Source organism: Watersipora subatra, chromosome 3 (assembly GCF_963576615.1).
Source record: "Watersipora subatra chromosome 3, tzWatSuba1.1, whole genome shotgun sequence".
Taxonomy (NCBI): domain Eukaryota; kingdom Metazoa; phylum Bryozoa; class Gymnolaemata; order Cheilostomatida; family Watersiporidae; genus Watersipora; species Watersipora subatra.
In genome coordinates this window covers 72,653,839-72,678,184 of record NC_088710.1, presented here as the reverse complement: position 1 = coordinate 72,678,184, position 24,346 = coordinate 72,653,839, and the positions used below count along the sequence as shown (strand labels likewise).

Genomic DNA, 24,346 nt, shown 5'->3' with positions numbered 1-24,346 from the left:
AAGAGCGGGGCAATGCGTGAGATTTGGTTTCGGGGCAATTGATGTATCAATGATAGTATATATAAAATTGGGGCAAAAATCTCACGCATTTTCATTTTTTCTTTGGGGTGATTGCGTGAGTCTCACGCCCAAAGCGTGAGAGTTGGCAGGTATGAGTAGCACCAATGCCTCAAGCTTACAAAAATAATCCAACGATTTGGTTGCTCAAGGAGTTATTTGTTCACGTCGTAACAAAGGTTCCCATTTGACGGCTTCATTAGCACAAAGCTATTATAGTGGATGCGCTGTCATTCATATTCGATAATGACGCTACTTTGTTTGGACTTGTTTTTGCTGAGACTATCAGTGTACGTATATCATTAACCAAGGTTCACAGTCTTTATCACCAACCAATTGCTGACGCAAAATCTTTGGAAAACCAAGCGCGTACTCATTTGAGTACTCATTTGTCATATTAACAAATTTCAGAATTTTGTCGTCTCTGCTTTCGCCATAACGTTGGCAATATCTTCTAGTCTGTATTACAATTAGATATACATGTACTTATATTTGTCAATAGCTAGATTGGTACATTTACATTGATTGACAACTGACATAAATTATTTCATAAATCATCGTTGAGGAGTGTTGGCTTGTATATTGTACTAGCAATATTAGACTACAAATGCTAAAACATTTTACCATCAACTATTTGACAAATTTAAAGTAAGAGAGTTAATGGGTTAAGAAGGTTTTTATGCTTATCATTAATTAACTTTGTTAGATGAGAGGTGTATTTGAGTGTGTCAAAAGGTTACACGAGAGATGTGTATAAAATTGATTGATACTAATAGGAATTGAAGAATATCTATAAACAAAGAAGCAGCAGTACTACTAGAACAGGTAGTACAGAAATGGAATGAGTTACAGCAAAGTTAGATGAGAAATCCTTTGGGCTACAGAGATTTATCATGTCGATATCATAGCGATCAAAGTAAATGTGTTTTTGTACGAGGTACAAACGATGATATACAGCTCTGGGGGCTGTATATCGTTGGTGCAAGCTAGAGTATGAGACCACGATTTTGTATCCAACATATAAAACAAATCATAAACCGTGTCGAAACATAAGTAAGACAAATCTAAATAACAGAACAGTCAGATCACTCCACAGCCAAACTCCTGGAACAATGTGCAATCGTTGCAAAATCAAACAGTTCAACTCGAACCCATTTGAGAACGATAATTTGAGCAAAGCTTTTCATTTGCTTTTCATAATTTAAAAACATAACATTAGGTGCTGTTGACCGGTTGGTGCTACTATGAGACAATTGTTAATGCTGGCTCTCATTTTTGCACTTGACACTATCCTTTGCTTTATACATTTGTACCCACAGTGCTGATAGGCCTCACTGACTTCAAATGGTATGAATGCTTTTTCTTGCTGAGTAAAGCAAGGCATGTCTGTTTAATCAGAATAGTAATGCTCTATTTGTCTTATTGCTTGATAATTTTCAGTTCAAAAATCAATTGGCTGTGGACAATAAAATTGAATGTTTGTTATCCAGTAAGATGATATATTTTTAGACATTCTGAAAATTTCATTATATTTCAAAGAAGAAATATGATTAATTTGAAGCACATAGGCTACCATTAAAAGCAGTCAAAGCTTTTCCAATTTACAAGTTTGTTTTGTAGCATGAAGATAAGAAGCGCTTGTTTGTATGAATTGTTTGTTTTGTCCATTTTTTGATTTCATGTGTTTATTGTGGGTCCAAGTAAAATGAATAATGAATTGGTGGTAAGAAGAATGAACTTACTGTGATAAAGGTGAAAAAGAAGAGCAAGACAGGAGTGTGTGGTGGACTAGGCACAGTAATACTGCCGAAAAACTTCGACAGTTTGCACTCTTCTGAAGAAGAATAACGTAAAGGGCTTTCTATCAGCAAATGGTGTCTTCAGGCTGTTTGAGCAAAGATTTTGATGAGTCAATAATTTATTCTCAGCTCCATCTCCGTTTTAATTTTAGTTAATTAATGATTAGCATGATTATTTCGTGCATGCACTCTTATTTTTCATACTAGTATGCTGGCAGTCCCATATGCTGAGAGATCATCAGGTGTAATCAGCATGTCCACAATTATTTTGTAATACTGCAAAGTGGTTCAGCGGAGCAGTTGGTAGCGCTCTTGGCTGTAAATCTTTATATCTGAGTTGAAGTCTCGCTTGGGGTGATCATTTTTCTCAACATTCTTAGTGTAGATTCGGAAGGACGGACAGACGCGTCTCTTGTTATAGTAAAGATTGTATGTGCAGTACGTGTTCTTTATTTTTTCTAATTGACCGTTTTTGTTTTAAAAGTCAACTTGAAAACCAGCATTTAGTAATGGAAGGGATTACTTATTTTCACATTAATTTTATTTTGGAAAAATGTTTCACAATCTGATTAAAGCACAACATGAGCTTGGTCTAGAAATGATTTAAACCCGTACTGCAAGATTCTACTGTACTAGTTAATTTAAGCAATTTAGCTTGTTTTCAATTATTGAGACCTCAATATAGGTCGTTTCTTTGCATGGCACCAGTAAGGAGACAAATGAAGTGTGATTGGTTGCTGCCTTTACATATCTAGGCTGTTGGCCTATTTAAAGGCAGTGGTTACATATATGGGTTCATTACAGTTGATCCAATAGCATTATCGATCCAAACAGTGAATCTTTTTGAGGACTGGATCTGATTTATAGAGGATAGCAGAGTGCATCTAAAAATGCTGTGCACATATACTCACTCAAGCTACTAAACTGTAATGGACAGTAGTAAAAAAACACAACCACAAATTCCTTCGAATTCTCTCTGCATACCCTAAAGTGGTGCTCAAGATCAAGTATCTAAAAATATATCATATGGAGATACGCAAAAAGCATTCGCTAAGGGGTTTGTGCATCCATAAACCTGGACATGCCTTCTACATGTTGCTTTCAGCATGGTAATTACTCAATCAATTAGAGGATGACTTGCAGACGAATCTAATAAATGTATTTTTTACATTCACCGAATGTACTTGTTATACAACCAGCATTTGATTATTGTACCCTTCAAACCAACTATTTTAAAGGTCTCGGGCCATGTCTTATGACTATTTATCTACAGGCATACGCTTATTCACTCTTAATAAAACTTACTGACTCTGTTATTGCAAAATCTTTTTTTGACTGGCGTGAGGACTATGTGTTTAGAATACAAACGCCTTAACACACCAACTATGTGTGAGGAATCCAAAATCATCCAAATTTGTACGCTTCAAGCTCTATAGCCAACTCAGAAAAGACAGAAATATCGCCCAGGAACCACTAAGTATTGATGGAAATAACTGTTCAATAGCCATCAAGAACCAAGCATCAATAGAAATGCAGTAATTGTGATAGCCATAATATTTTTGTCAGTAGCTTTTCAAAAGTCAGTAGCAGGTTGTTTATGTATTTTCTTATGTATTTTAGCAATTGGAAATGTCAAAGCAACAAAAGGAAATTTTAAGAGACCTAGCTGAACAGGTAGGCCGTGTACAGAATCTCGCATCAGTTAAGATGCAATTAGCAATATAATAACATGAAGACAGGGTCTTCCGTATAATGACATATCTTGACATGGCGATGTTTTTGTATAAAACCAGTTACGTATCATAAGAAGTTTCAGTTTTCACTTATCATGACTATTAATCTGATAATGAAATGGTGTTTCTGAAATGCGTGTAGCCACTGCAATTGTGGCTAAGGTATAATCAAAAAACATCAGCAATTAAGTGTGCTAATACACAAGCACAAAAGCTAGTTACTTGGTTACAATTTCTGCTTAGTTTTATTCATTGCACCTTATTTTCATCAGTAGAAATAAACGATGCGTTGTGGAAACTTGATACTTTAACAATTGTTATGCATTTTCGATTTGTTTATTTCAAGTCATACTCTGTTTGACTTGAAATAAGTTATTAAAAATGTATGTGGTGTGATCATGTTTGGACAGATTGTTATTTTCAACCATTAAAAAATGAAATGTCCAGAATTTAGCCTACATTTATTCAAAAACAGTTTTACATGTCTGGTTACATATTTGAAATTAGAACAAAATGAGAGCTAGGGTAATTTAATATATAATTTATGGCTATTGACTAAATTTACATTGTGTTACAATGTCCTAAATGAGAATTCTAGTTTTTCAAACAAGGAGTCCAAACAAGTAGTCTAAACAAGGAGTCCAATGTATTTCACATGCGAATTTAACTAAGAAAACAAATTGGTATAAATGAATAAGATTTTTTCAATGCGTTATTCATTGAGTAATAGATAGGACCCTGGCACCTTAGGGAAATCATCTCACCTTCTCAGCTTCTTTATATGCAAGGCTTATGCATTGACTGCTGTTATTTCTGCATATTTATTTAAAAGAATTCTATTCTTGAACATAGCTGAAGTTGTGAATGCCTAATATATCTTAAGCATTTGTTAAACATATAGACTCTCCATAGATGTTGCATATGTAAATTGAGATTACAAGTGAGCCTGTCTACATGCAGGAATATTATTGATAAGCTGCATGAACACAGTCGATAACCTGTCGTTAGATGTTAACTGAATTCTGTGTCAGCCAATTTCGTATGTAAGCAATCTCACTCGTTGGTTTAAAACTAAAGCGACTTGGAGCGATAATTGTAGTCCCGTTAAAAGTTCAAAGGTTAACTGCTTTATTTGTAAGTTTTTTGGTGACTTGATGATATTGCAACAAATCATAATACTCTTTCCTTATATACGAGTTTATTCTGGAATATCAGTCATTACTACCAATTTAAAGTTTCAATTACATTGTGGATATTGCTTACGTTTTATACATATTCAGTTTACAGCGATTTAACGATTTTCATTGTTATGCACATTGCAGAGGCGCAAACTTGGTTATTTCTAGTGATACTCCTTTTCTAATAGACTAACTACAAAAATATTCTAATAGATGGTGACCTAGTCTCATGCTTAGTATGTTTGTTTTATATTTTTAATTTTTTGTTAAAAATAATTTTCATTACATTGGTTAATCAAATAACTGCGGAGTTTTAGAGATTTTGTGTAGTCCATCTAAGTCTCAGTGTATTAACTCAACTTTACTCTGTATAAAATGTAGTTAATTCATTTTATGATTAAACATGGAGCGAAAATAATTAGTGTCATTGAAACATATTAGATTCTTTAAAATATTTTTGAAGTAAGGTTGAACGTAGCACTATCATTTGTATTTAATTAGAAACTTGCGTTAGCTGTACTGAGAATAGCCTTTTAATCTGATCATAATTAATTGTTCTTTCACTCAGGGTTTCAATGATAAAGTTGGTTGAAATTGCAGCATCACGTAGTCTTTATTTGGTGTAGAAGGTTTTTCTATAGTAAATGTTTAAAATGTTGGTATCCCTTGGCAGGCTCTGTACTCGGTGAATGCTCAGATCACCTCCTGACTGAGAACTTCCTGCTCTATTTACACCCAACAAAACATATAAGACACAAAGAAACTCTGTAAAACATAAAGCAAAATGCATTTTTTGAAATCATAAAAACAGTGTACCCTCAGACTCATAGAAAAAATCATTGATTGTGGCATATGATTTCAACGAGTTGAACATGGTGAACAACCAGTGTATACTCTGAGAACTTCAAAATGAAGCACAGTAAGCATGATGTTTAACTCGCTGTGTTTACATGACATGGAAAAATCTAAATTGATACAAGTTACCTAACACAACGCATATAAGATAACTGCTGAAAAACCCTGTAACTCAAAAAAATCTTATAACAATATTTTTCCTTTCCAATATTTTGCCACATTACACAGCAGAGAACTTTTAAACAATCTTCTGATTTCCTGTTAATATAATAAGTTAAGTCAAATGTTAAACACATTATTTAAAGTTAGAAGTGCATCGGTTTTTTACATAACAAACTGTCCATCCTTGTAGCATGAAGTACACAACTTTTAACGCTAAAAGGGTTAATAGTGTAAAATGTGATAAATGCTCATGATGAAAGGAAATTCCTCTTGTTAGATGTTGGAGTTCTGTTTGGTTGGGTATCGTAATAGCGTAAACATATAAAACTCCAACAAGAACCATTTGGGTTCAATACATTTCTCAGCAAGTTACAGACCAACGATAAAACGTTTCCAATTATTTACGATTATTAATTAGATTATTTTCAATTATTACGTTTACCTGATTATTGGCTGATGCGCCTACAACAATATTCAATACAATTCTTTTCTCTTATCATTTATATACGAGGCGTCTGATTGTATTTTCAGCTAGATGACTGTGAGAAACAGCTATCTCTACCATGTAACCCGCAGGCTTTGGTGAGTTTTCAGAGGAAGGCCAATGTTATATTATAGGATAAAATCATACATATTCATACAGACTCTAGGCAGGCCTGTTCAAATGTTTGGGTGATACAGACTATACATTATTTAGCAAATAGTTTCTTACCAAATGTACCTTTATCAAACCTTAGGAGTGTTAGTGAGTGGTTTGGTTAGTTATATGCTGAGTGCAATGCAGTGAGTCAAATAACTAACCTATGGGATGAATCCTTTTATTATCTGTTGTCGAGATTTCTGTACATATTGACTCACCTATAGAACATTTCAACTACAGTGTCCACCTGTACTCGAATTGGTTATTACTGGCAATTAACAGTTTGTTTCCTTTTCCTTCTGTTCTCAACCCTCCCCCTTGATTGATTGCACATGAGAATTTATGTTTTCTCTCGCCCTAACTTCTGATAACGCCCTAACTTCTGATAACGACTGCCGTGTGTAACATCATGTCTCTTTCTGCCCTTCTGTAATTTGTTGATTACATTTGGCATGTACTTCTTTTTGTCCATCCATTTCTATTGATTATAATTGGAATGTGCTAAAGCATATGCCCAGCTTCCCAACCATTCTGATTGCTTGCGACTGGCGCTGGACCGTTTCTCTTGCTTATTCTTCAGCAATCGTCACTGAGATTCTTAGATGAAAAATTAAAAGCATGTGAGAAAACACATGAAAATATCTGTGCGGATACTGCAGTGTTAAAGGAAGCCGCTACCTGCCTCGAACTTTCCCGTTCCAATGAGCAGCAGATGCATCGCCAATGCAAGTAGGCACCTCACAGTCCAACGTCATTTAGTGTTTTTTACTGCGCTTCTGTAATTTAAGATGGATAATGCCTCTTTTACGCCTTAATCTACTGTCATATAATTGTTCATAGACATTAAAATACAGAATGTAATGACTCTTTATAGAAAATATAAATACTATGCTAGGTTTCTCTATAACCGATAGGTACTGTAATAGACCTTGATGTAACTACTAACTGATAGGTACTGTGATAGACCTTGATATTACTGACAGGTACTGTGATAGACCTTGATATAACTTATAGGTATTGTGATAGACTTTGATATAACTGATAGGTACTGTGATAGACCTTGATATAACTGATAGGTACTGTGATAGATTTTGATATAACCGATAGGTACTGTGATAGACCTTGATATAACTGATAGGTACTGTGATAGACCTTGATATAACTGATAGGTACTGTGATAGACCTTGATATAACTGATAGGTACTGTGATAGACCTTGATATAACTGATAGGTACTGTGATAGACCTTGATATAACTGATAGGTACTGTGATAGACCTTGATATAACTGATAGGTACTGTGATAGACCTTGATATAACCGATAGGTATTGTGATAGACCTTGATATAACTGATAGGTACTGTGATAGACCTTGATATAACCGATAGGTACTGTGATAGACCTTGATATAACCGATAGGTACTGTGATAGACCTTGATATATCCGATAGGTACTGTGATAGACCTTGATATAACTGATAGGTACTGCGATAGACCTTGATATAACTGATAGGTACTGCGATAGACCTTAATATATCTGATAGGTACTGTGATAGACCTTGATATAACTGATAGGTACTCTAATAGATCTTTATGGATATGGAGGTCAGTAATCAGTACTGACTGATATTTTTTGTAATAAACTTTAAGCTCAAGATACTTATTGTAATAAACATATCAATAGCATATCAATAGCATATCAACCAACACAAGAGCTAACAAATGTAATAAACAGCAAGTTTTAATCACGGATAACGGAATTCTGATTCCGGACAAGTACATTGTTCTGATATGAATACCTGAGATATGTAGCTGATCAATTTGGTGAACAAGGTTTTTTTTAGTCAAGATGTGTAATTAATGTATGTTGCATTTCTCATTTGCAGTAAAGAAAATTCTTACCACTAACCATGGGCTTGAAATGCATTACAGTAGACACTCCTAAAACGCAAATAATCTGTTTCGATAACGTTTACGGTATAGGATTTTTATGTTATACGAACAGTAAAATACTGGTTAATTACCTATTCCGTTTCAAGATCATCTCAAACTCCCCCTTTTGGCCCTTTAAACAGAAAAAAACTAAAAGTTAACTTATTAATTAAATGACTGTACAGTAAATGTGGTATTACTGGTTTGTATTGACAAGTTTTCTCTTTTTTCTTATTGCTTTCACTTGGTTTAACTTTCATGATTCCGGTAGTTTTATATTACGTTAAGGGGAGCGCACACCTTCAATATCAATTTAAATCAATCTTTTCACCTTTATTCCAGACAGCACAGTCTTTGCTGCATAGAAAAAAAATGGTGTATGTCTAAAATAAAGTAAAACAAACAAATATATTTACCATAGTAAAAACGGTGTCTGTCTGTCCGGCAGTCTGTCTGAAGCCAGGATTAGAGTTTAGGATAAAAGATTGATTTCAACTGAATTTCGACTCCAATTCGTGACATTCAGATTGGTAGACTGGCACTCCAACAACTGCACCAATCGACTGCCTTTGGGTATTTCAGAATAATTTTTACAGCTACTTTTTCCGTGTGCTTTATCATCACAGCTGATGATCTCTAGCAGCGCAGTAGACTACCACGGTACTAGTGTGTATAATACAGATACTACCATATGTTGTTTTCTCTCCTAAATTCATTAAGTGCAACAAGATAAAAAACTGTATTTTTAAGGCTAATCGAGAGATTCTTGTCATTCAAATCAAAATTGAGAACTCGCGCTGACTTGAGGCTCTACATTATATCGAATCTCTCACATAATACGAAGCAAGAATTTGTTTTATATGAGGTTTAAGTTATAGGAGCGTCTCCTGCATTATCCTTTTATTTACTAGTATTATTAAGTAAAATTTATAATTGGTTTTTCTTCAATACTAAATTTTTTCTCTACATTTCTTGTAATAAACAATACGATCAACCGTGCAACGCTAAGGATCTCGATTGGGTTAGCCTTGAGTGAAGATGCGTGGATCAGATTAATGTTTGAATGGCTCTAGTCTTTTGAATCGGGCTTCTCTAATACATAAGCTCTATAGTTTTTTCTTTCACGTAATCCAGTTGGTTTCAGTAACAGTGTAGTTTTTTTGGGTTTGGTTGTGTTATTTCTCTTCATTACAGCTGTATACTGGAGTAGTCTACTGTTTTCTCTCATGAGTCTGTTATTTGCTGTAACTTACAGAGCATACAGTGTGACTCTCGAGTGGCTGAGCTACCTGTCTGGCCTGACGATCCAGTCATGGAACCGATCAACCGGAAGGATGGTCATAAGGCTTGTCTCCCCTGGTCTCCATGGCCATGATGTGGATATAGAGATGAAACTCAATAATAAGGTCAAGTCCAGATTCACGATTGAATCTGTTGAGGTATGTATCAGTCTTATTGAGGTACGCATCAGTCTTATTGAGGTATGTATCAGTCTTATTGAGGTACGCATCAGTCTTATTGAGGTATGTATCAGTCTTATTGAGGTACGCATCAGTTTTATTGAGGTACGCATCAGTCTTATTGAGGTATGTATCAGTCTTATTGAGATACGTATCAGTCTTATTGAGGTACGCATCAGTCTTATTGAGGTACGCATCAGTTTTATTGAGGTACGCATCAGTCTTATTGAGGTACGCATCAGTCTTATTGAGGTACGTATCAGTCTTATTGAGGTACGCATCAGTCTTATTTAGGTATGTATCAGTCTTATTGAAGTACGCATCAGTTTTATTGAGGTACGCATCAGTCTTATTGAAGTACGCATCAGTTTTATTGAGGTACGCATCAGTCTTATTGAGGTACGTATCAGTCTTATTGAGATACGTATCAGTCTTATTGAGGTATGCATTAGTTTTATTGAGGTACGCATCAGTCTTATTGAGGTACGCATCAGTCTTATTGAGGTACGTATCAGTCTTATTGAGGTACGCATCAGTTTTATTGAGGTACGCATCAGTCTTATTGAGGTACGCATCAGTCTTATTGAGGTACGTATCAGTCTTATATATCTGGTATATCATGGTTTCAGTGACACTTAAAGTGACACTTTATACTTGTGTAAACTTTGTATTTAAAGTAATTCATTTATGGAATACGGTAATTTAATTGGGCAGCCAACATGTTTAGCAGCAATTACAATATTGTTTATATTCAATTTTTTCATAGAATCTTGTTCACAACCACTAAACATCAGCCAAACTGCTGTTGCGATTATAAGATTACATACATATCTATCTTGTCTTCTATCTTTCCAGAACACCTGCTTTTGCTGTCAAAATGCTAATAACTACCCTTAATAACTACTACTAATAACTACCATTAATAAAAATTTTGGAATATTGTAGGATCAAAATGTTGGTTTGCTTAATTAAATTAATAACATTTCCTTTTTCATATTAGCATTACATAACAATCGCCAAGTGTTGCCTACTCAATGCTTTTACTTCTATCATTTCATTATTATAATGTACTTATTCTGGTTAGTTCTAAATGCTGCTATAAACAGTGGCTCTTCTCTGTTTTACACAAATGGTCTAGAAAAAACAGTAGTCAACGATGCCTTCAGTCAGATCACTAATCAGCACAATACTACAGGCCAATTACGATGTTATACATGATGATACGTAGGCGTATATGACCTAGTAGGCATCACCCTTAGGTACATATCCAATACACATCACCCTTGAGCACATATAGTGACCCGATGGGCATCACCCTTATGTGCGTATAGCTCAATAGGCATCACCCCTGAGTGCATATAATGTAGGAATGTTTTATACTAGGTAAGTAGGATTTGATTACAGCTTCTAATTTGCATTTTTTTGGTCACTTCTTACTTTTGGCAGCCATTGAGTCGCTACATTTCATTGTAGTCAGAGGACGTGGCATTTAATACAAAGATCAGCAAGGCTGCAATGGTGCAAGATTTGATTGGCTCACCTAATCTACCATTGCTCATTCACTACCTGAAGGAGCAATCTATGTATGACTAGACTTTTTATTACAATTTATGAATATATATTATTTAAATATTTTAAATAGAGGTAGAAATACAGTAGAGGGTTTCATATGTTGCAAACCAGCATTCTTCACTGTGGACAGATTATTAATTAGCCACACTTTGTTTCATTGAGCAATCTGGATAGAGACTCTGTAAGCTTGCGCAGTCATCACGTGTGATACCAGGACAAAAGCTAAGATCTAGGAATAGCATACGCCTGCAGCGACTCAACAATGTTTTCACACCATCCACAGACACCCCTTCGCTGCCAAGGAGATCGAGCTGCTCTAATAGTGCACAATTACAGGAAAGTTGCTGGAGCTCTCTGTCCGTGATACTTCGGATGGCTGTCAGAAACAACTTCTTCAGGCTATGACACTGAGATACGAGCTCAATGACTGCTCCTTCATCAGCAAGGACCTTTGTGCACCAACCTAGAATTGAGTGTACAAGAAAGTAACGCATTAAAGCTGATGTGTCACACAATGTTAATATACTGGTACAGAATATTGTAGTCGTAAGCTGTGCAGCTTACGCAAAACTAATACATCATTTGATTACCTCTTACGCGGCGAGTGATCATAACAAGTAAATGGAACTTACCAATATCGAGCGACTCCAAATGCCTAGCCTTCATTGCTAACTGTTTCAAGCCAACGCTTGTTAGAGATCTGGCTCTCCATAAGTCGAGGTGTTTAATGCTGTGACAATGATTGGCAATAGAGGTTAGTACCTGCGTTAAACCATAATCGCCTTTAATCAATCTTTGTCTTTTCAGGTAACGCTTGTCTAATGGTTACAACTAAGTCTAGACTTGATATGTGTTTCCATTACATACAAAGTAGAAAGTGATTTTAGATGGTTCATTTCCAACTGCGTGAGAGAATAAAATTAGTGGTGGAGGTTCTATTTTGCTTTCTTCTATATGATGCACACCAAAGCTGCAACCGAAAGTAAGCGGGTCTCTGTGTTATATATCTGTAGCCATTATATTATTTATTAGCTGTTGACCATCCAAGCCAAGTACTGGCAAGGACTCTGTACCATGGCAGCCACCCATAACACAGCAAGGGGTAAGCTTCGCGACAGCACTGTTGATCTTTAGAAGCTCAATTCCTTCAAGAGGAAAACGCTCCGTGGGGAAAAACCGCTCCAAGGGGAAAAACTACTATATTATTTCAGATCACAAGCAAACTTAGCAGGACATTAAGTTAGAATGTGATGCTTTGCTAGGAGCACTAGCTACAGCTAAAGAGAACCAAGATAACTTAATGAGTGACAATTAACTAGAGGAGCACTAGCAAGAAAATTACATGAGTCACTTACTTCATCAAAACTGCAGATAGCGAAGCAAGATCCAAGATTTATGCTCTCAAGAAGAGTGCAGTTTCTTGTTATGTCTATGGCACAGGAAGTGGTTATAGATGTCAGGAATAAATTCAACCTGAAGAAGACTGTAGTACATGTAACACCGCATTACAATATACCAAATCATGACACGGACATTCCATAGACGCTTCATGAATGTCTATCCTAACTACTGACTAGCTACTGAACGGTAGCATGATCTGCCTACCTAGCTAGTTGCGGTAGTGTCGAGATCATCTGTAGAGAACCACTAGAAAGATAACTTTTGGTTGAAGAAATATTGAGCTCTTTCAGCGCCAGGCAGAGTGAAAGCATCTCCTTAAACATTCGGTCGGAAAGTGGACAGCAGGCTAAATCTAAACGTGTCAATGTTCCTGGCTCGAGAAGTCTCAACAGCAAGTTAGATTCAAAAAAGTTGTTATAGACACCGCACCATGACAAATTCAGTGAGCTAAGATTTTTACATTTCTTTGTGAAACCTTCAAGTGAACTTTCACTAATTCTGTGCCAATATGGCTGTAGGTTAAGATGTTGATGAACCTTTAAGAGTGAACTGTAACAGCTCTCATAGAAGAGGTAGGACACCATTGCGAGGACTGACAGTTCATCCACAGATAAATACCCTAATATAGCGAATAGAATTTCACCAGGAAGCAAATCAAAAAGTCCATTGTCGCTAGAGCTAGATGTCGACAGCGATAATTTTCTGTTGAAACATTCCATCAGCTCATGACTTGGAGAGGAGCTAACATTTTCCTGGTCCACATCTACATCAGTGACCCTGCAACAATACGGCTACATTGAAGGGTTTTTGTTTTCAAAGAATTAAAAAAACCCCATCAGAAATCAGCATACTATACTACAAATAATATACTACAACTATAATATACTACAAATCAGCATATTATAGCAATAATTGTAGTAGCAATCACAGAGCAGCATAATCTTTTGTTTCAAAACCTTATAAACCAAAAACTTTCCAGGTTTTGACCTGGAAAGTTTGTTTTATTAGGAAGAAGAAATGTATCTTGTAACATGTAACTTTGTATTTTATGTAAGATAAAATTTCATTACATAGATAAATAAAAATAATAAATACCTAGGTTACTTCTTAAGCATATAGGAATGTTAAGCAAACCATTAAACCACCCAGATTAACCCAAACAGCATCATAAGTGTAGCTTATGAGCAGGTAGTGATCCAGCGCTACAAATACAGGACATACATTCACCTGTTTATGTATGTCACACCAATGTTTCACTACTTACCCAACAATTTGGACAGCGTCCAGCTCTGTGTAGTAATCGAGTTCATCATGTACAAACTCAATGCGTAACACCTTTGACGGAAATGGAGGAGGCTTAATGGGTGGCCGGAATATCCTTGAGGATTTTTGCTCAACCTTCAGGGGAACCCCTCCCTTTGACTCCCACAACACAAACCTGCAATTAGTAATAGCATGTCAGCCACAACATCTTAGGACAGTAATTATACTATGCAGCAAAGTACATGTTTTGTGACAAATGTAATCCTCACATTAATAGCGGATTTCCTTACCAGCGTCTGGAGAATTTATTCATAATGTTTTGATTGAGCGCCAGTATTCTCACAATCGCTCCAGGATTGTATGTTTCAAATATGTTGACATTTCGTATGTAGACATTTCTATTTAAAATAACTTCTACAAAGTCATCGGTTGTGAAATATTGACTACTGCTGTTCAGCAATGGCATTTGGTATTCAGGTGCAATCTTCCACCATTGACCTAAAATGTGTATTTACATACGCCAGTCATTAACTGGACAAAATGACAACTTCTGTACAAAAAATTGCCAACATTACAAGTCTATAATCAAACTGCCAAAATTTATGAAAATGGTGATAACCAACCATGCCTTACCATAGGTACGGAAAACGCAAGAACTTGTAAAGTCGCCATATCGAGGGTATGATTTGGGTTCGTGTAAGATGTTTCGGACCACATAAGACATGGTGTCACTCGATCCATATTCTGAGCTGTATCCACCAAGGTCTGTCACATACTGGGTTAATGCCCTATCAGCCATTCTCTTTCATTTGCTAAAGGTAAATAAAACATGAAAATTTAATCTCATCAAACTTCGTATTTGTAATGAACATAAAAGTAGGACTGAAATAGTGGCAATATTGTACTGCAATAAAATATAGAAGACAAACCAAATAATTGCAAATAAATGTAGTGCTAAAGCATATCAATTAGATAACTGATAAAACATAATACTCGCACATTCAGTACTAATCTGAATTTAAATAGTACAGAGTCTGCAAATATGACATGAGATACAGTAGGAGAATAAGAAGAAAAACAGATATTCTATCCAAAAACTTATCCCATACTGAAAAGCATGAAATATAGAATATTTACTGGAGAGCATGAAACATGGAATATGTACGAAAAAGCATCAAACTTGGAATATGTACTGGAGAGGGTGAAATGTGGAATATGTACTGGAGAGGGTGAAATGTGGAATATGTACTGGAGAGGGTAAAATGTGGAATATGTACTGGAGAGGGTGAAATGTGGAATATGTACTGGAGAGGGTGAAATGTGGAATATGTACTGGAGAGGGTGAAATGTGGAATATGTACTGGAGAGGGTGAAATGTGGAATATGTACTGGAGAGCACAAAACATGGATATAGACATATAGACATAATTTTTTAGATTATTCTAGACTCTAGAGAGTATGGAGATGGAATATACATTGGAGAGCATGGCATATATGTATTAGCGAGCAAACAACATGTTCTGGAAAGTGAAGAATATATGAGAAAGAGAACGAAAGATGCACTGGAGAGCACAGAAAATAAACTGATATATATATGTTAGAAAGATGAGTGATTTCCTGGATTCAAAGTATTCACTATATAAATACAAAAACATGAGTTGAGTTTGCCTTTCTAATGTGTACCAAATTGAGCTTTTTACCAAATGGAATTTTAACTGTATGAGTATCAACAGCCAAATGGCAAAGCAAAGGCCAAAGTCATCAAGATGTTTAGAGAAGTCTTGAGGCGAGCTGAAGATTCCTGTGTTTTTTGCTAGAATACCAAAATGCTCTGCCTATTAGGTGTATAATATCGATCACAGGAAACATGTTTGTAATATAATTAGGCTCATACTGCCTACAGAAGTCTCAAACGAAATCAACACAAGAGAATAGCATGTCGAGTGGTCAGTTAACATGCGAAACTGAATAGATCAACTTTAATAATAATAATGGATTTTTAGTAGAAAAATAAGCGGCAGTAAGGAAAAGTTGTGATAGCTTTATTGGAGTTATCCTTGCATGTTTAGGGGTGTGAAACAACACATACATGTATCTGTTTCTTTGAACTAGACTGCCATGTTTTAGCTGAAGCTTTTTTGAATCGATTACATAAAAAATGAATAAGATCACTAACACTTGTTTTCTAAACCAAACTGATACAATTTTATATGATAATACAAAACATGCCCTTGTTTTCCAGAGTTTTGCAAACAACTTAATGTTATAAGACACTCTAACAACTGAGGGAATAGCTAATTTGGAAACAACAAATTTGAAGATTAGAAAAGTTAACAGAATGCAAGCGATGAATTTCAGTTCAGCTCGCTATTGAGATTCATCAGTTTAAATAGAGAGACTGACTAGCTGAAAAATGAATTTACAAAAAGCATCAAATAAGGCCAATTCTAAGTTAAGTCACAGCAAAACTGGCCAATGTGAAAAAGATAATATAGCAGTATCTATGGTGTAGGGTCTAGAACACAAAGAGCCAAGGAAAACAAATGAGCAATTCATCAGAACTCATAAGCTAGCTGCAAAATGTACTAACTTCAATCTATGTAGGTAACTGTCATGGTATACCAAAAACAAAATTACTTACTGGCATGAGTGATAAGATGCCAAATCATAAGCTACAGATGAATCCCGAGATAATTCTTGATCTAGTTGAACTCTAGCTCAGAACATAAGAAGGTGATAACCATGAATAGCCAAAAGAACTTGATAAAGGAAAAACAATATACATGGTAAATAGATCCATCGAATCACATGATGACTAACAGATCTGCCAAATTTCCTGTGATACTAAAAACCGTATGTATTGCAGGTCAACGTGCTAACAAAAAGCAAATACATTGTATACAAAAAACTGCCTCAAAACTGTGGCAATAGTGAACCTTTCAATGAAGTGTACAGCAACATTGATGCAAAGTTGAGTGGAGCCCGCAATAAATGTGATACGACAAATGCATGATACTGTATGTGAAGAGAGTAGACAGCCCCATGGGATTATGTATAGGAATGCATGGCCGCTATATATCAACATAAAAGAACAATGTATTTAGGATTAATGAGATATATGTGTGGGTGACTGCAATATCTGAGGGTAGCTTTTCAAAACTGAATGACAAACAATAATTAGATCAAAGCCCAGGCTTAAGGATCATAGCGATGCTGGATTGTCTGTTTTGAGGTGAATAAAGCTAGATGTTCCACACACCATACAATAAGATTAATTATTTTAAGTTTTATGTAACCAAATGAAAAACAACCAGACATTAATAGGAATGCATGCTACATCAGAGCTCTATCTAAGTAGACAAAAGAGTGAGTCAGCTGAACTTGTTGGGTATGCATAAAACCTTACGATGTTTGGTAAGATTGGTAGATCCAATACCGTAACCTCAAGTTGAAATCTAATGCACTGTCACAAGTTATACAGCTAAGGCAGATTATAGTTAAATTAAAGAAAAAGCTGAACAAGTTGAAAAACTAGGGTGTTATAGTTGAGAACGGCTAGCACAATTAGTACTAGTTGATGAACCAAAGTGGACTGAAACATTTGCTATTGTTACAGGTTGAAACGTGTCTTCACTAAGACTCAATATCTGATTTCCATTAAATACCGCTTGATTGGTAATTTCTTTCACAATATTGACAAGTTTCCTTTTGTCCACCCAGGTATGAGCGTCTAACAGAGATATTACATCGGATAATAATTGATGCTTGTGCTAATATTATAAAAAGATCACAATGCTTTGACAAAATGATTGGTAGTCATCAGCAGACATCATATCATACCCAAAATTTAAAAGCAGTTGTAGTTGTTTCTTGTTCATTTTAAAACTTGTTTTACGTGATAAATGTAAAAGAACTTCCCGATGGAAGTACTAAGATGATTTTACAGGTCTTATAGGACATCCTCTAATATGTTGGTATATGGAACATTTCAAAGTGAGATAAAAAGTCCCAAATTGTTAGTCATGAGCATAGACACAATTGCAAAAAGTAAAACATGAGATTAGTTCTCACAATCAGTTAAATGGAAGTATAGGAATATTCAGAGTGATAATAAAAGTCTTTTAATTGGAGTAACGATTGGCTGGGTGATTTGACCGCATTCAGAAACACGCAGATGTTGGCTACAGTGTTATCACCTGTTCACTCGTCGCAGAGAAGACTACTGCATGAACACAAAATTAACTTGTGCATGTAATTCAGAATAGATAAAAACTAAACTCGATAATGCAATTAGCATTAATTTTATCATGATGGTTACGCAAAAGGTAAAAAACATTTTAGTATTAGGCCATTTGGTACATTTAAGTTATGGGTAATGGTAAAGGAAAATGGAGGTAAGAAAAGATAACCATTCTAGAATGCAGGTAGTGTTTGATTGATACAGGTTATAATGAATGTCAATATAATTGCGACTTCTTTCGCTAGCGCTACGAAGGAATTCGCCAAAAGAATTGCAAAATGTTTCACATGATAATAAATAGTCTGTAAATGATCATGTTGAATGCAATTACATGACACTATAGCCAGACCTCTCAAAGTCTGTTGCTTTTTGCATTTGAAGAGGCATAAATTTGAATAGCCCTTGAATAGGCATAAAACTTATATCTCAAACACATAAGAAGGTGAAGCATAAGGATTGTGATTTAAGTATGTTGAAAGAAACTTCTTCATATAGACATAATTTTTTAGATATGTAATTTTCACATGTCGAAAAACAGGAAATGTTATGATTTTTGTTAGAATTATCACTTTTATCAGATATTGTGCAAGAATTTCATGTAAAAATAAGTTGTCTTCTCATGGCGGTTATATGTGTTAGTTATATCAATACCTTCCTGAGATGCGATATAAATTATGATTGTTCATCTTGCAGCAAATCTTATTAGGTGATTATTTATTGGACAGGATGGCCATTCTTTGTGCATTTTATACAATTATACTGTCGGAGCAGTTAAATTAGACATCACTAAACGCAAGGTGGCAATTGAGGCTATAAACCAACATTTGCCAGACAATTAGTATTAGAGAATGGGTCGCAAAATGTAAGTAAACCAAATACCAATTCTGTAGCACCACCAGTTGTTCTCACTTTTTACAAGCTAATGTAGGAACATAGAAATCCATAATAACCATAGCATATTTTCTCAACAAGCAGGACAGAGCCTATTAGGAACACACCTATTTATAATAGTTACTCACCAGCATAATTTCTTATGGACAGAAAAAATAAGCACTGATTTAGTCATCAATTTTAATCATCAATTAAGTCATCAATTACGTCCACGATTTAGAGCCACTGACATAGCAATCCTAAAAAAACGAATTCGACGCTTACACACTTCAGAGAAACTCGTTTTCATATCATTTACCCGCTACATGATTGACACTGAATTAGGAAACAATATCCTAACCGTACTATTACAGCTGCCCCTTAGTAAACCTGTTATCAATATACCTCTGGCAATTGGACATTTAGATCTGTCAACAAGATTAACAGATCTAGCAGCATTCCAGAGAGAACACAAATGGCTTGGAAAATATTTGTTTGTATTTGGGCAAGTTATTAATGTAGTATAATACGCATTCATTACTCTATAAGATGATTTATTAGATATATTAGACTCATGTGCACATGAGTCTAATATATTATGAATAAATCATAAATATGAATATAAATAATAAAAGAACACATGAGTCTTCTTTTGATAGTCATATGCCTTAGAAATATCATTGTCTTTTTTAGTTGCAATATAATACTCAGTCCATTATTGCTCATCTTCTAGCAAATGTAGTCAGCTAAATATCTTTTGATAACTTAGCCATTTTATTGTGTATTGTATTCAACTTGAAAATACAACAATATCCTATCTAATACGCAGTCATACATGCACATTGACATAACCCATTGTCACATTTTATTTTTATTTTAAGCTCCCATGATCATTTTGCAACGTTCTTGTAAAGAGTGCTTCTATCAAAATAGCATGAATATAGTTATTAACTTATTCCACAGCCAAAAACGACATTTTTTAAATGATTATATTAAAGAAAGCAAAGTAAAAAAGTAACTATCTGACCGTTTCTGTTGTGTCTCATAGGACATAACAAGCAATAAAAAATAAGCAAAGTTGTGATGTTACCATTTCATATACAAACAAATAAGGCTACTCAAAGGTTTTAAAGGAATAAAATGAAATTCATGAGTTAGCAAAAAGTCCAGTAAACACATAAGTCATAAGCATGAGTAATTCAAGCACCTAAAAGTCAAACAAGGTGGTTTAAGAAGAATACTCATCAACTTGGTTAGAAACAAATAAATAACCTGGTCGATGTAATGACTATAAAATGATCTAGATACAAAGGCTAACCTAAACTAACCAGCTATAGTGATATTCACTGAAGAAACAAAAAGACATTGTAAAAGAGCTTTTATACCTCATCAACTGTAAATACCGTACTGCTTCAGCGAACTATTAAACTGTTTGTAGCTATCTAATCTAATCTAAAAATTTTCCCACTACACCCTTCTAGAAAGAAGGAAAGGCGTGGGAACTCTTTTATTACAAAAATTCTTTACTAAAAACCTCTCAGGTCTCGAGTTGTTCTCGGCCAAAAAGAATTAAAAAACGCATTTGTCCTGATTGTTGGCACAAACAGACCTGCTTTCTGTCGAGTGTTGTGGTGCTTGATAGTATTTTTAAAATCAGGGACCGTAAAGTTCCCCTCCACCGCTTTTAAATAAAATGCACACCTAATATCTTTTCGCCATTTAGCTAAACTCTCGATCCCTGTATTTGCTCTTATTTCTGTAAAACTGACTTGCCCCTTTAGTTTAAAAATGAACCTTAAAGCGGTGTTCCGTATTTTCTCAAATCTTTTGATATCTTTTTTCATAAACGGGTCCCATACCATGCAACCGTACTCTAAAAGTGGCCTCACCAAAGAAAAATAAGCAATCTGCCGAGTTTTTGTGTCAGCATGCTTTAAAACTCTCCTTAGCATATGTAATGTTCTATTAGCTTTGCTTATTATTTTTACATAGTGAGTTTCCCATTTCAGGTTTTTTTGCAACTCAATGCCAAGATATGGATGTGAATCAACATTGTCTAAACGTTGGTCACATAAAAAATAACTTGCTTTTGAATTCGACTCTCCAACTGAAAGAACAGCACATTTAGAAACATTAAAAGTCAATTGCCACTCATTAGAATACTTTTGGAGTACCCTAAGGTCTTGTTGCAATACCGCTTTGTTGACGCGGGAATTAAATAAAAGAGTATCGTCAGCAAACAGCCGGCATTCTGACACCATAAGGTCTGGCAAGTCATTAACGTACAATAAAAAAAGAAGGGGTCCCATAACTGACCCTTGGGGCACTTCTGAGTTAATTGGACAAAATGGAGAGTTGGCATCTTCCACGGAAACAAATTGCCTTCGGTTCGATAAAAAATCCTCTATCCAAAAAATAAGTTTCTCATTTATACCGTAATAGCTGAGTTTGATTAAACGTTTACGATGATTCACAGTATCAAATGCCTTAGAAAAATCTAATATGATTACATCTGTAATAATTCTATTATCCAGATTAGAAGCAAGATCGTTAATTGTATAAACAAGCTGGGAATCACAAGATCTTCCACTTCTAAATCCATGCTGACTATCGTGCAAAATGTTGTGTGTTTAGATGATCATGAATTTTAGAAGATACAATATGTTCGAGAAGTTTACAAGTAATGCAAGTCAAAGACACTGGTCTGTAGTTAGTGGGTAATTCTTTACTTCCTTTTTTATAAATAGGTATGACCCTAGCAACTTTCCAGATTGATGGTATTGTGTAACTGTCTAACGAGTATTGAAAAATCTCCGTAAGACATGGAGCTATAATGCGAGAAAACAGTTTTAAAACTTTACTAGACAAATAATCAGGTCCACCAGTTTTACTTTCCTCTAGATTTCGCAACAGGTTGAATACTCCTTCTCTAGAAATTATCAAGTCAGTTTTATCTTTAGGTATATCCACTGATTTCATTTCAGGTGATTGGCCATCATCTTTGACAAAGACAGATTCAAAAAAGGAATTTAGAAACATGTCTTTCTCAGCTGGTATTTGAGCCAACTTATCATCATATTTAAGATCTGGAATGATGTTGCTTGCATTGCTTCTACACTCTTTTAGGTAGTTGAAAAAAGGTTTACTATTGCCAGTGAGTAGTGGTTTTTATAGTCGTGTATGTAAATATGATCTCTTAGCTTGTTGCACTAACTTTTTATTGGATTTTTTCATACCTTTGTATTTTTTATAGCATAGTATGTATTTTCACGTTTCATTTTTCTGTGAAACATTCCTTGCTTATTCATATTTTTTTGATATTTGCAGTCATCCATTTTGGATCATTTTGCTGTGTTTTCAATTTTTTGGTAGGTATACATTCGTTTCTCAGCTCGTTGATACCGTTAATAAACAGGTCGTAGATATTACTTGTGCTTTGTTTGTTTTTTATCATAGAAGAAATTTGTTCTTGATACTTGGGAAAAATTGATTCCGCTTCTTCCATATTTGTTTTTAAATGCAACCAAATAATATCTGTTTCTGATTTATAAATATCTGGAGTAAAATCAAGTTCCATAGAGATAATACTATGGTCACCATACAGTGGATCTGATACCTCAACCCTAGATACAAAAAAGTGTTTGTAAGGACCAAATCTAAAATGTTTCCTTTAATGTGGGTAGACTGGTGAACATGTTGTTGCAAATTTAACTCTGCTAATTTATATAAGAATGGGTTACAGAGTGAGAAATTGCTATTACTCTTGTAATGATCCCAATCAATTTGGGGAAGGTTAAAGTCTCCGCAAATACAAAGTGGATCTTTCTTGCTACTCATTGCTTTCCCTATTTCTTCGAGTAAGCTTGGAATAAGCAATACATCTTTATTATTAGGTGGTCTATAAACAACTGAAAAATAAAAAACCAATTTTGCCACCTTGCATTTCAACAAAACGTACAGCAGCAAATTGTACGTAGCACGTTCTTATGTACGTGCTACGTTCAACAAACGTAGCACGTACATAAGAATTATAATCTTTGCTTAATGACGTTAAACAAATAAAAAATTTTGAATACTATTATTACAAAACATGATGTACTAAATAACTTTTTACTTTTATCAATTCTAACATGTATGCAACACCCTTTTTGCATAACTGTTTATGAAGAGGCTACTCATATACATGTATACGGATTTGTGTATACAGATTATTTGTAAAGCTAAAATAAATCTTAATAAAAAATACTGAACAAACTAATATTAACATTACATAGAGTCAGGAGTCATTGCTATGGAATCTACTACCGGTTACACTGCGTAAAATTGTAAATGCTAATTCTTTCAAAAATGAACTGAAGCGCTACCTCAGACAACCAGACGAATAAACCAACTAGACATACTTCTGCTGACTCTACTTTCAGGTTCCGCGCCTTGATTAGCCTTGCTATTGCGCACAGGGATCTCATCATCACCTTCCCTGGAGTGACATTTTTTTTCTATTTCTCTTGTATTTTTATACTGTTAGAAACACTCTTCATATTATTTTTTGTGGTTATATTATAGATGAAAATAAACAAACAAACATCTTTAACCTTTAAAAAGTAAGATGCTACGGTAGCTATGATAAAACATGTAGGGTACAAGTAACTAACGAACGGTTATTGATATAATCGCATTTGCTCCAAGGGAAAGTTAGCAACAAATGGTTGTGTTTCAATCGCTGTTCTAAAAAATTTGAAGCTTCAGACCTAACGTTGAGTAGGCAAAGTGTTTGCGTATCGACATCTGTTTGTAAACATTTGAAATAACTTGCTTCATAGCTCAGATCGAAATTGCTTCGGAAGGAGGGCGTGAAAGTTGCCAATAACGCAAACATAGTTTGTAAACAACTCTGCTTCCGACAAATGTCATACTACTAAGTAGTGCAAACAGTCCAATGATGAAATACATGTAGTTATAATATGAAGAACAAAAATGATCTCTTAAATCGATTTTGCATTGCAAAAGTTTGATAGCTTTAAACTGGGTTGCTGCTTACTTTGTGAAATTTAGAGATTATTCTCAGCTTTTGCGATTTTTCGCGGACGGAAGTTTATTATTTGCGATTATTAATATTGTACGCCATTCTAACAGCGAATCCAGGATTATAGTCCGAAATATCTGTGTTGGTATTTTGTGTGCTTCACT

The 24,346-nt window shown here is 34.9% G+C and overlaps 2 protein-coding genes across 2 annotated transcripts; one reads left to right on the top strand and one right to left on the bottom strand.

Moving 5' to 3' along the window:
* The first annotated feature begins 3,480 nt into the window (after positions 1-3,480).
* Positions 3,481-11,525, top strand: LOC137390720 (uncharacterized). Its single transcript, XM_068077043.1, has 5 exons — positions 3,481-3,530; positions 6,316-6,366; positions 7,005-7,153; positions 9,609-9,792; positions 11,287-11,525. The coding sequence occupies exons 1-5, from the start codon at positions 3,486-3,488 to the stop codon at positions 11,404-11,406; spliced, it is 549 nt and encodes a 182-aa protein (XP_067933144.1). The 5' UTR covers positions 3,481-3,485; the 3' UTR covers positions 11,407-11,525.
* Positions 11,374-14,856, bottom strand: LOC137390719 (F-box/LRR-repeat protein 4-like). The gene is made up of 7 exons (XM_068077042.1): positions 14,683-14,856; positions 14,340-14,547; positions 14,051-14,224; positions 12,991-13,563; positions 12,741-12,858; positions 12,018-12,147; positions 11,374-11,848 (listed from the first exon to the last, which is right to left on the bottom strand). The coding sequence occupies exons 1-7, from the start codon at positions 14,846-14,848 to the stop codon at positions 11,520-11,522; spliced, it is 1,698 nt and encodes a 565-aa protein (XP_067933143.1). The 5' UTR covers positions 14,849-14,856; the 3' UTR covers positions 11,374-11,519.
* Between the last annotated feature and the right edge of the window lie 9,490 nt (positions 14,857-24,346).

Bases quoted from the DNA above. Each gene is read 5' to 3' on its own strand.
- LOC137390720 (XM_068077043.1), top strand. From the start codon at position 3,486: ATGTCAAAGCAACAAAAGGAAATTTTAAGAGACCTAGCTGAACAG. The intron at 3,531-6,315 runs GTAGGCCGTGTA...TTGTATTTTCAG, and splicing joins TAAGAGACCTAGCTGAACAG to CTAGATGACTGTGAGAAACA. The intron at 7,154-9,608 runs GTAGGCACCTCA...TGTAACTTACAG, and splicing joins CAGATGCATCGCCAATGCAA to AGCATACAGTGTGACTCTCG.
- LOC137390719 (XM_068077042.1), bottom strand. From the start codon at position 14,848: ATGGCTGATAGGGCATTAACCCAGTATGTGACAGACCTTGGTGGATAC. The intron at 14,548-14,682 runs GTAAGGCATGGT...TACACATTTTAG, and splicing joins TTGCGTTTTCCGTACCTATG to GTCAATGGTGGAAGATTGCA. The intron at 13,564-14,050 runs GTAAGTAGTGAA...GTATTGTTGCAG, and splicing joins GACGCTGTCCAAATTGTTGG to GGTCACTGATGTAGATGTGG.